The sequence below is a fragment of the Carcharodon carcharias genome, chromosome 2 (genome assembly GCF_017639515.1).
Source record: "Carcharodon carcharias isolate sCarCar2 chromosome 2, sCarCar2.pri, whole genome shotgun sequence".
NCBI classification, from domain to species: Eukaryota; Metazoa; Chordata; class Chondrichthyes; order Lamniformes; family Lamnidae; genus Carcharodon; species Carcharodon carcharias.
In genome coordinates, this window is record NC_054468.1 from 232,242,954 (window position 1) to 232,255,168 (window position 12,215).

Sequence of the window (12,215 nt, forward strand, 5' to 3'; positions counted from 1 at the left end):
AGTGCTGTTAGGGAGGGTGTTTCAGGATTTTGACCCAGTGACAGTAAAGGAATGGTGATATATTTCCAAGTCAGGATGGTGAGTGGCTTGAAGGGGAAGTTCCAGGTGATAGTGTTCCCCATGTGTCTGCTGCCCTTGTCCTTCTAGAATTGGTGGTCATGGGTTTGGAAGGTGCTGTCTAAGGAGCCTTGGTGAATTCCTGCAGTGCTTCTTGTAGCTGGTACACACTGCTGCTACTGTGCGTTGGTGGTGGAGGGAGTGAATGTTTGTGGATGGGGTGCCAATTAAGTGGTCTGCTTTGCCCCGGATAGTGTCGTGTTTCTTGAGTGTTGTGGGAGCTGCACTCATCCAGGCAAGTGGGGAGTATTCCATCGCACTCCTGACTTATGCCTTGTAGATGATGGCTTTGTGGAGTCAGGAGGTGAGTTATTTGCCGCCGGATTCTTAGCCTAGTAGTTATGTGGCTAGTCCATTTCAGTTTCTGGTCAATGGTAACCTCCAGGATTTTGATAATGGGGGATTCAGTGTTGGTAATGCCACTGAATGACAAGGGGCAATGGTTAGATTCTCTCTTGTTGGAGATGGTCATTGCCTGGCACTTGTGTGGTGCGAATGTTGCTTCCCACTTGTCAGCCCAAACCTGGATATTGTCCAGGTCTTGCTGCATTTGGACATGGACTGCTTCAGTGCCTGAGGAGTCGTGAATGATGCTGAACATTGTGCAACCATCAGCGAACATCCCCACTTCTGACTTTATGATGGAAGGAAGGTCATTGATGAAGCAGCTGAAGATGGTTGGGCCAAGGATACTACCCTGAGGAACTCCTGCAGTGATGTCCTGGAACTGAAATGATTGACCTCCAATGACCCCCTCCTTTGTGCTAGGTATGACTCCAACCAGTGGAGAGTTTTCCCCAGAATCCCATTGACCCCAGTTCTGCTTGGTCTCCTTGATGCCACACTCAGTCAAATGCTGCCTTGATGTCAAGGGCAGTCACTCTCACATCATCTCTGGAGTTCAGCTTTTGTCCATGTTTGAACCAAGGCTGTAATGAGGTCAGGAGCTGAGTGGCCCAGGATGAACCCAAACTGGGTGTCAGTGAGCAGGTTATTGCTAAGCAAGTGCCGTTTGATAGCACTGTTGATGACCCCTTCCATTACTTTACTGGTGATCGAAAGTAGACTGATGGGGCAGTAATTGGCCGGGTTGGAATTGTCCTGCTTTTTGTGTACAGGACATACCTGGGAAATTTTCCACATAGCTGGGTAGATGCAGTGTTATAGCTGTACTGGAACAGCTTGGCTAGGGGTGCGGCAAGTTCTGGAACACAAGTCTTCAGTACTATTGTCAGTGCCCATAGCCTTTGCAGTATCCAGTGCCTTCAGCCATTTCTTTAAATCACATGGAGTGAATCGCATTAGCTGAAGACTGGCATCTGTGATGCTGGAGACTTCCGGACAAGTCAAGATGGATCATCCACTTGGCACTTCTGGCTGAATTTTGTTGCAAATTCTTCAGTCTTATCTTTTTGATGTGCTGAGCTCCCCCATCATTGAGGATGGTGATATTTGTGGAGCCTCCTCCTCTAACGGGTTATCTAATTTTCCACCACCATTCATGACTGGATGTGGCAAGACTGCGGAGATTAGACCTGATCCGTTGGTTATGGAATTGCTTAGCTCTGTCTATCGCTTGTTGTTTATGCTGTTTGGCACTCAAGTAGTCCTATATTGTAGCTTCACCAAGTTGACACCTCATTTTTAGGTATGCCTGGTGCTGCTCCTGGCATGCCCTCCTGAACTCTTCATTGAACCAGGGTCGATCCCCTGGCTTGATGGTAATGGTAGAGTGGGAGATATGCTAGGCCATGAGGTTACAGATTGTGTTTGAGTACAATTCTGCTGCTGCTGATGGCCCACAGCGCCTCATGGATGCCCAGTCTTGAGTTGCCAGATCTGCTCAAAATCTATCCCATTTAGCACAGGGATAGTGCCACAAAACACGATGGAGGATATCCTCAATGTGAAGATGGGACCTTATCTCCACAAGGACAGTGCGGTGGTTATTCCTGCCAATACTGTCATGGACAGATGCATCTGTGACAGGCAGGTTGGTGAGGATGAGGTCAAATATGTTTTTCCTCTTGTTGGTGCCCTCACCATCTGTTGCAGGCCCAGTCTAGCAGCTATGTCCTTTAGGAATTGGCCAGCTCAGTCAGTAGTGGTGCTACTGAGCAATTCTTGGTGATGAACATTGAAGTCCCCTAGCCAGAGTACATTCTGCAGCCTTGCCACGATCAGTGCTTCCTCCAAGTAATGTTCAACATGGAGGAGCACTGATTCATCAGCTGAGGGAGGTGGGTACGTGGTAATCAGCAGGAGGTTTCCTTGCCCATGTTTGACCTGATGCCATGAGACTTCATGGGGTCTAGAGTCGATGTTGATGGGCTCCCAGGGCAATTCCCTCCCAACTGTATACCACTGTGCCGCCAACTCTGCTACCCAGGGATGGTGATGTCTGGGACATTGTCTGTAAGGTATGATTCTGTGAGTCAGGCTCTTGCTTGACTCATCTGTGAGACAACTCTCCAATTTTTGGCACAAGCCTCCAGCTGTTTGCAAGGAAGACTTTGCAGGGTCAACAGGGCTGAGTTTACCATTGTCATTTCTGGTGTGTCCGGTTTCATTCCGTTTTGACTTTTTCGCAGTGTGATACAACTGAGTGGCTTGCTGGGCCATTTCAGAGGTCACTTAAGACTCAACTGCATTGCTGTGGGTCTGGAGTCACGTGTAGGCCAGACCAGCTAAGGATGGTAGGTTTCCTTCCCAAAGGGGGGCATTAGTGAACCAGATGGGCTTTTACGACAATCGACAATGATTTCTTAATTCCAGATTTTTATTGAATTCAAATTTCACCATCGATCCCAGGTAGCATTACCCTGGGTCTCTGGATTACTCATCCAGTGACAATACCACTCCGCTATCGCCTCCCCTTATCAACCTTTTTTTGTTGTTGGGTCAAATGATAATCACTGAATGAAGTGAAACACAAGTGAACTTGTGATAAAATTTTATTAAAGAAATTTTGACAGGTTACAGAACGAATCAGCCAAGCTATGTACTAAGGCACTTCAAATGTGCTGTGATAAAAACCAATAGTTTAGCTTATAACATAATGTCACATTAAATACTCATAAAAGAGCTTATTGTACAATGTAGGAACTTTTAAAACACACAAACACACACAAGTAACCTGGGTTGGCTGTAGAAACATAACAAGAACAAAGCATGACATTTAAAACAGAAAGAGACTTGGGGTCTTTTTTTTTGGAAAATATATATTTGCAACATTTTACAAAAACACGCGGACAGGTTATAGAATCATTTGCCGATTCCAGACAGTGTAGTTTTTTTTTCCAGTTATTTACAACCAATACAATTTATAAATCAAATTTACATTCATTTGTTGTACATCTGTAGAGATCCTCCGTCTACAAGACGAAAGACTGCACAAAGTCAAAAGAACAATAAGGTTTTTTTTTAGCAGCTGCCAGTTATAGGTTGTCTGTTGTGCAGGACAGTTGAGAGAAGTTGCTTTGCTTTTCCTGGAGTATCTGATCAGACATCAACAGTCAGTCTTATTGCCTGAAACACTGCCCGAATGAAATCCAGAGCCCTGTTTGAGAGGTTAATTCATTCTGGGAACAACAGGGAGATGGGCTGATCCACGTATCTTCAAAATAAAACTGAGGCCTTTGATTTCACACTTGCAAAGTACATGGCGAACTTGTGCGGATTATTTACGCAGGAAATGCATTTTTAAAAATTCCGATCTGCTAGGGCAGCATTTTACGGATTAAATCGGCACTTTGTTTTCTCTCTCACTTTACTGTGTGTTTCAGGCCCTTTCGAAAGATACAGATCCTGTCAAGAGGGATGTGGCAGGAGTGTCTGGAATGCCAGCCATTCCTCTCTCCTGCTCCTCCGTAAGGAAGGATGATGATTAAACACAGGAGAATGGGTCCTCCCCTTCCTCCAGATTCCCGAGCGATACAAGAAGGATCAGGGATCAGAGGTCAGGGAGGAAAGAAGTTGCAGTGCCCAGTGTTAGGAGGTTTTTACAGGGTTGGATAAATGTGGCAGATATCTGAGGCAAGTCTGAATAAGCAGCTCTCAATGCAGCACAACATGGGACAGTTCATCTGGCAGCCCTGCTGGGTGTGCACACCATCATGTACCAACATCCACTTCTTCCAAGCTCAGTCACTGATTACGTGAGGACATTAAATTCACAATCAGTTCGTGCTCCTTCAATAACCTGGAACTCTTTGCTTTCCTATTCCCCTCGCTGCCTGTTCACAGGAACGTCAAGCTTCAACAGCAGGTAGCCAATCACCCACCGCATATCTGATACAAAGTTGCCCTGGTGTTTGTAACTCTGGTGTCCCATGGCAACTCATTAAAACAAATGCTCTCCTGAAACACACTCTGCCTTAAGGACTCTCTCCGCTCCCTCATCAACACCAGTTAGCCAGAGGGAAAGAGCTGCACTATCAGGCAGCCTGTGTCTGCCCCTCCCTCCTCCCCCCAATTCCCCTGCTTTCTCCCATACGGATGATTAAATCTTAAAAACAGGCTGACTGCCACAATCCATTTGGAAAATTTGGTCCTTCTCATTTCCAATTGCTTCCTTCGAGGTTAGAAACAGTAAACACAAGTGCTAAAACACAAAATTCATAAGCTGATACCAAATCTCTCTCACTTCGTCTTTTTTTTTGGTAACTTACGAGAAACTGAGTCAATTGGATGGGAAATGGGGAGGTCGTGCTTTAGCACACTGGTATGGTGCAGAGGACATACTCAACTCCCCAACCTGCAGTAAGACATGGTGAGCTATGACTGTAGCTCATGGACCCTCTTCCCCATCAGGCTTTCAGATTGAGGCATTTTTCCCCACCCCCACTTCCTCTCCCTGATAAAAGACTCATAATTTGCAGGTGCTAAAGTCTTTGGATGATACACGTATATCTGGTCCAAAAACGTCTCCATCATTTGCCGCCCTGAAGGTCACTGAGGGTGGGGAGACACCTGGGGTGGTGAGAGACTGTTGCGTCTGTGAGGCGATTGCAGAACATATATGAGGAAATGTTTGCATTTACAAAGAGCCTCCAGATCTCATAGACCACCAATTGCACCTTAGAAGGAGGCACCATTTGCCTAGGGACCACTGCCCCCATTGTCCCTCAAGTGAACAGCTTTCAAAGCCAGAGGGAGCTGTAGGTCAATGTGGGGTTTGGGGCCAGGTGAGTTAAAAGGCCATGGCCATTGGGTCTAATCTGCTTCAACCTATGCAGATCTCTTCCATCATTGGGCTGGTCTACTGCAGGAGGAGAAAGGCCCTATTGCAGAATGTTGCTCAACAGGTGCCTGTAAATTTACAACCCTCCCAACCACCAGCTCTCCCTCTCCCCCCAGTGGGAAAGATGCCACCCATCCAGTTCTTGACCTGCCTCTCTACAGTTCCCAGAAGTCTGCACGCACCTCTGAGTGCCAGTTTTGCAGTGAGTTCATATCTGTCTGAAAATCCCGCTCCGTCTCATTTTGTACATTTTGTTGAGACACAGCAAAACAATAATTTTTTTGAGTTAAAGATAGTGTCAACGAGAGTGGTCATCAAACACCCATAAATAAATATCACTGGCTTAGAAAATTAGCAGAAGGATGGGGGTAAAAGAGAAACCAGTAACACGACATAGGCTCAGGCTTTGTTTTGTCCAATGTGTATTTTATGCAGGATATGAGCTGTATACAGCTTTGAGCCTTCATCAGGACAGCGTTCGAGCTTGAACAGGTCATAGCAGGTCGTTTGCTGTAGTTACATTAAGAAACAGGTTCCCTTTTCCAGTCTGATTTGCTTCCTCACAAAAGTGAGGAGAGTGGAAACCAGTTAGTAAATGGCAGGAAAACATTACCCTGACCACAATCCTCAACATGGGAGAACATGACAGCAACGCACGACATCGATTATTCACCTCCTGTCTGACAGCACGTTGGCAGCAAAAAAGTTAATAAAATTTGCTCTGCTCTGACCTTTAAAAGTGCCCTTAATTCTGTCTGGGTTCAGTTCCCCCTCTACTGCCATCATATCGTCATCATCATCATTTCTTTCATCTTTTGTTCCCCCTCCAGTCACAACAAAATAAGCTAGCCTGCCTTCACTGAGAAAGAATCTTTTAAAAAAAATTACTTAGATATTAAAACTTCTCTTTTTTTTTGATTGTTTTTGTTGTAGTTGTTGCATGGTCAGCCCTCTGTTGAACATCTGCTTCTGACAGGAAGGTGCACAGAACACACGTTAAGTCCGGCATAGCCTCGGTAGCGATTCCACAAGCGCACCGTCTTCAATGCTCGACAATATGGGTCTCTCCTGGAGCCTCTCGTTGCTTCCTTTATGGTCGATGGAACCTGGAGAGAGGAGGGGAGGAGAGGGGTTGAGATTTCATTCGCATCGACACCAATAACTTGTATTCCTATAGCTTTGTGGATATCGTAAGAACGTTGCCAAGGAACATTGCCAAACAAAATTTGACCCTGAGACACATAAGGAGATATTAGGACAGTTGGCCAAAGGCTGGATCAAAGAGAGGAAGTCAAGGACTAGTGGGGGAGGGGAAACAGTTCTGATATGCACCATAAATTCTATTTTTATTTCAAATGGCTCCCGGTTGTCAGCTACAGTTTGGGAGTGAGCTGCACTATTGCTTTAATGGCTGAGTAATTCTGTTGGTGTTCTTAGTTTGATCAACCAGCAGGGGGTTCAAAGTCTGGCATTTGAGAGGTGAGGCAGAGTGTAGGATGCCTCAAGTACCTGTAAGTGACTCATGTGCTAAAGCACTGGGGGGTGGTAATTGCAGTCTGAAGAGTGCAAATTCATCAGCTGCCTCTCCTGCATCAGACAGGGGGAGGGGGTGGGGTGGGGGGGGGGAGGGAGTAGGGGGATTGTGGGAGGACCTGATGTCATAATGCAGCATTGACAACAGCAACGCCAAGGACACTGATAAACAAATAAACACAGTCTGTTATGACAGAAGGTGAGAGGCGACAGATTGTGAGAGAGAGAGAGAGATAAACATACAGTGTGGGCAGGAGATAGAGGGTGAGACAGAGAGAAAGAAAGCAATGCAGACAGAGAGAGTGAAAATGACAGCGAGAGTGAGAGAATGACAGAGCACAAGAGAAAGAGAAAAGGAGACAGAAACAGAGCAAGGACAGAGGGGGAAAATAAATGGCGCCCAAGTCCAGCTTACCTCGTTAAATGTCGGCTTTCTTCATGGACTTCCATTTCTCGGCTTTTGAATTCATTCAGTTCTTTCCGTATTGCAGCCTTAGAGGGAGAGAGAGAAAGGAGAGGTATCACATGACTGAACACAGCAGGCCAGGAATTCAGCTGTATCTGATTACTGGCACCTTACTGAATGCCAGGAGTCCTTTAGTATCAAGCTGCATTGTTGCCAACCCATTAGCATCAGAAGCCTTTCACTCTCTGCAGAATCCTGAATCAGCCTTTCCTATTTATCCAAATCTCTTTGAAATCAGTCCCATAGAATGTCATGTAATATTTATTTTGAATAGGCTGGGCTCACAGGGGAAATGTTAACTTAATTTTATATTTTCTGCTACAAGCCTTGTCCATCTCTGCCAGATGGGATCTTTCAGTGCATCTCACTTGTATTGATGGGCCAGTAGTCAGTCATATCTCTGCAGCCTTGTTGATTGCCGGAAATTAAGCCATCGTTATATTTCTGTCTCTGCTCCTCCCGCCAATGTAAATGTTCTTGCCCCTCCCACTAATATTGGCCAGGACATTAGGGAGAACTCCCCTGTTCTTCTTCAAAGTAGTGCTAAGGGAACTTATGCCCACCCGAGAGGGCAGATGGGTCCTCAGTTTAATGTCTCACCTAAAAGACGCCATCTCCAACAGTGCAGCGCTCCCCCAGTACTGCACTGAAATGTCAGCCTGGTTCACAGGCTCGAGTCTCTGGAGTGAGAATTGAAACAACTGTGACTCAAAGAGAAGAGAGCACCACCCCACTGAGCTAGAAAAATCAAACAGACTGCTCACTGTGTGCAGCAACACCCTAACTACATCGAGAAAGGTCAGGTCTATGATGACACAGCACACACTGACTACAGTACCTCCTTTCCAGATTCCAATCCTCTCCATAATAACCAGTATCTCTAAATGCACAGAAATACATTAGAAAAGGGGCCCAGAATAGTCAATGAGTTGGGGAGGGGCGAGATGGGGGGGTGGAAGAGACAAATTGGCCTGATTGGGATTACTGTAAATACCTCTGTCCTCGCTGATCTACATTAGCCCCATTAAGCAACACCTCAGTTTTAAAATTCTCATCCCTGTGTTCAAATCCCTCAAGAACATCACACCTCTCTCAATTTCTGTAACCTCCCCCAACCCCAATTTTGATGGCCGGGCTATGTTAATCAGGATTAGCGGAAAGTGCTGCAGGTTCTCACCTTGTCAGCAGGTGTCAGCCGGGTCCAGGGCTTGTCAGCTCTCCGGTCATAGTCCTGGGCCTCTGTCACCTCCACATACTCATTAAAGCGAAGGATGCGCCGAGCTTGCAACTCTGCGACTGTAGGCCTGAGGCTGAGCTGTAAGGGACAGAACAGAAAGAAAGATTGATCAGTCATTAACCACAGAAGGTCTGGTAGACATTGTCAATTAAACGTTTCATCAGCAAGAAACTGGCACTGACTGAAGCATATAGCAGGCACCGTGCTGGATGGTACCCTCCATCACAGGGACATGATGAGCTGAATGGCCTCTTTCTCTACTGGAAGATCCTGTGATCTTTGGACTCAGCTGTGTTATTACTTATCAAACAGGCACAGTGTAAGACACAATGGAGTTTGGTACAAGTTTTAAAAAATTCAATGACTGGGTCCATTGAGTGACTGTATCCGGGTAACAGAGTCACGTAGGTATAGAATTCGTCAGCGTGAGTGCAAAATGGCAAATCAGCAACTCTACGGTATGGCTTTCAATGGAATTGAGTGGAAAAAAAGCCTAATGTGGTGGGGGGGGGGGGGGGGTTACTGACCACAGGTGAGGCCAGTTGCCAAATTTGCTATCTGCTGATTTGTCTGACAATCGAAGAGGAACTTGCACCCATAGTGCAGTTTCTTATAGTAAAGTCTGAGCAGAGATTCAACCCACATTGAAGCCCAAAGATTCAAATGTCCACATTGAGAGTGGCTGATGTTATGTCTATAAAAGTGTATGGTCCCCTGTTCAGTCAATACCTGGCATTTGAAATTCCACCATGAAAATAGAAATCACATTAAATTGCTCTGCTATTGGCTCAGGCACACGGCAGGTAATGGTGCTCTTTGCTGGTGAGTATGTGTTTTTTCAATGCACACACAGCTCCTCTTAAAGCCACCAAAGCATTCCCATGTCCTGGGCAGTGAGGGAGCTGCTTTAAGAGGCTCCCAAGACCCCATTCGATGACCGGACTCCCAGTCTCCACACCTCGGGACTGTCCGCAATGGGATTTAAACCCTGCACCTTCTGACTTAGAGGCAGGGGATGTTAGCAGTGAGCTGGCAGCACATGCTTTCCCAGAATGAAGCTTTGTAAATGTCCTCGTATCGTTCAAGAGAACTTTGATTGTACAGAAGATTCATTTTTTAAAAAAAAATCTGCTGATTTGCTTTTCCAACAGCTCGCCCCATGTGTCCTGTTCAATTCTGTGTCTCTGAGGCAGAACCATTGGGGTTTGTTGTTCTTAAATTGCTTCAGGAAATGATGATAAGTGAGGTTTACCTTGCGAGTCAGCCGCCTCCTGATCTCCAGTCTTTCCTCATGTTCCTCTTCTTCATTTCGATCTGTTTTTTAACAAAGGGAGAGGGTCAGACTCCATGGAAGGTTTTTTGCAAACACGACAGCAGTCATTCAGCACAAGGTAGACATAGGGGAATCCTGCCTCCTCTGACTTCCATTCTGACAGCTGTGACGTATATTAAGCCACCCCTTAGAGCCTTGTCGCTGGGCGTTCCATTGCCTGTACCTTCCTATTTCTGGCCCGACGTGATGAGATGCACACTTAGAGAGTTAGTGGGGGGGGAGGTGGGGTGCGAGGAATGCAGTGGTTGGAGGAGAAACTTGAGGCTCAGATCTGGGGAGCTGCTTGGCAGGCAGTCACTGCACTGGTTGCCTCTCTGAGGATCCTCCTCCCTCTCCTGACGTAAGGCAGGAGAACGAGAGAGATATAGGAGGTTTCCCTTTGGAAGCACAGACAGGCTTGATATATAGTGCAGGTGAGCTGAAATGTGAACTGAGTAGGAACACAAGCACACACACACGTACCAGCCAAGCAGTTCACTCTGCTGTGGCCTGAGTGGTCACAAGCAGTGACTATAACTCCAGGGCTAAAACAACTTGCTTTCATATAGACCTGTTCCAAACTGCTTTACAGGAGTGCTCGCCAACAAAGCTGGTCACTGAGCCACAAAAGGACACATTAGGGCAAATGGAATTAATCTTGGTGACTGAGGCAGGTTTTAATGAGCAGCTTAGGGGAAGAGAGAGGCAGAGAGGTTTAGGGAGACAATTTGTGAGTTAGGGCCTTGGCAGCTGGAGCTGGTGGCTTCTCTGGGATCAGGGGGTCAGAAGCCAGGGGCACAGAGACCCAGAGGCCTTCATTAATGAATGGAAGCAGGTTCAGTGGTAACTTCCATGTTGGTATGTTCAAAAGGGAGCTACATAAATATGTGGAGGAGGGAAAAATGCAGGGCAGTAGAGCATGAGAAAGAGCTCACTATTAGTCCTCGTTATTCTACATTACAGACTATTTATCTTTGCCAGTGACAGAAACACGAGTTAAAATTTAATAGGATATTAATAGAACTGTTATCATCTTAAATTCCTGTGTCCTCACCTCACCTCTTCCATCCTGCAACGACAGCAATAAAGCTTAACACTGTACAGTGAACATGGGGTTAATCTCACTGAGACTCTGATCATCGAATGATGCAGCACAGAAGGAGGCCACTCAGTCTATTGTGAATGTGCAGTTTCTCAAAAAGAGCTATTGAAATGGTCCCACTCTTCATTCTCTTTCCTCCGAGCTCTACCACGTATCCAGCTCCCTTTTGAATGTTACTATTGAATCACCTTCTACCAGGGCGTTCGGGTAGTGCATTCCAGATCGTAACAACCAGCTGTTTAACAAAAAAGACTCAACATCTTCGCCTGGTTCATCGTCAATGATCTTAAATCTGTGCCCTCTGGTTGCTGACCCTCCTGCCATTGGGAACAGTCTCTCCCCAATTATCAGAATCTAAATATCCTGTTAACCTTCTCTATACCATGGGAAATCCCAGATTCTCCTCAATGTAACTGCAGCCCCCCACCCCTGGCAAACCTTCAGTCAGTGCCGGAACCTTTCCCTAGGCTATGGGTGAACCACAAAAGATTACCGCCAACCCCCACCCCACCCCCTCCACAACCCCCAACCCCACCCCTCCACAACCCACAACCCCAGGACATCAGCATCTGTTTGTATCCTGGTGTTCATTGTTGGCTTAAACTAAACTAATAGGTTAATAAAAATGAGTGGTTCGTTAATTCTATAAAGTGGGTGGATGTGGGGAGGGTGGTATTTAAAGATGCTGTTTCATAGCCCCCTAACCCACAAACAAGCAGCTGGGGAGGGGAGGGGGGCAATTGTTGGGTTGGGTGGGGGGTGCTAATAAGTGAAGCCGGAAGTGAAATTCCCCAGTGCTGAAACAGTTACATTCCTGCATCAGCTGCTCTGTGACGTCCCAGGGAAACCTCGATGACGGAGCTGGGAGGTGGGATTTTCCATCCTGGTCGCTCCCATACGCCCAGAGGGGGCGGGGGTAAAGGGGATGCGGGGGCGGATTCCCCCCATACTCCTCCCCCACCCCCCCCCCCATACACGTGTGGTGCTCTGCGGCAGATTGACTTGTCTGAAGCTTAATTCCAAGACACCTCACCAGAAAAAAAGGCATTTAACCTTAAATGTAAGGACATCATCCAAATAAACCTCTGCTGATCAGATTCTCCTGCATCACTCTTTCAATAACTCTCTCTCTCTGCAACAGCCGAATTGTCTTATTTTTGCAACGAGGTAATTTTAAGTTCACATCCAGAGTTATTGTAATGCAGA

The 12,215-nt window shown here is 46.4% G+C and overlaps 1 protein-coding gene across 2 annotated transcripts in view; it reads right to left on the minus strand.

Moving 5' to 3' along the window:
* Nucleotides 1-3,058: 3,058 nt before the first annotated feature.
* Nucleotides 3,059-12,215, minus strand: part of phactr2 (phosphatase and actin regulator 2) — a 162,815-nt gene continuing 153,658 nt past the window's right edge. For both annotated transcript variants that reach the window (XM_041178645.1, XM_041178634.1), the window contains 4 exons: nucleotides 9,848-9,909; nucleotides 8,536-8,673; nucleotides 7,308-7,384; nucleotides 3,059-6,465 (listed from right to left, as the gene is read on the minus strand). In XM_041178645.1, coding sequence (XP_041034579.1) covers nucleotides 6,450-6,465; nucleotides 7,308-7,384; nucleotides 8,536-8,673; nucleotides 9,848-9,909 — 293 coding nt within the window. In that variant the 3' untranslated portion in view covers nucleotides 3,059-6,449. The remainder of the gene's footprint in view (nucleotides 6,466-7,307; nucleotides 7,385-8,535; nucleotides 8,674-9,847; nucleotides 9,910-12,215) is intronic.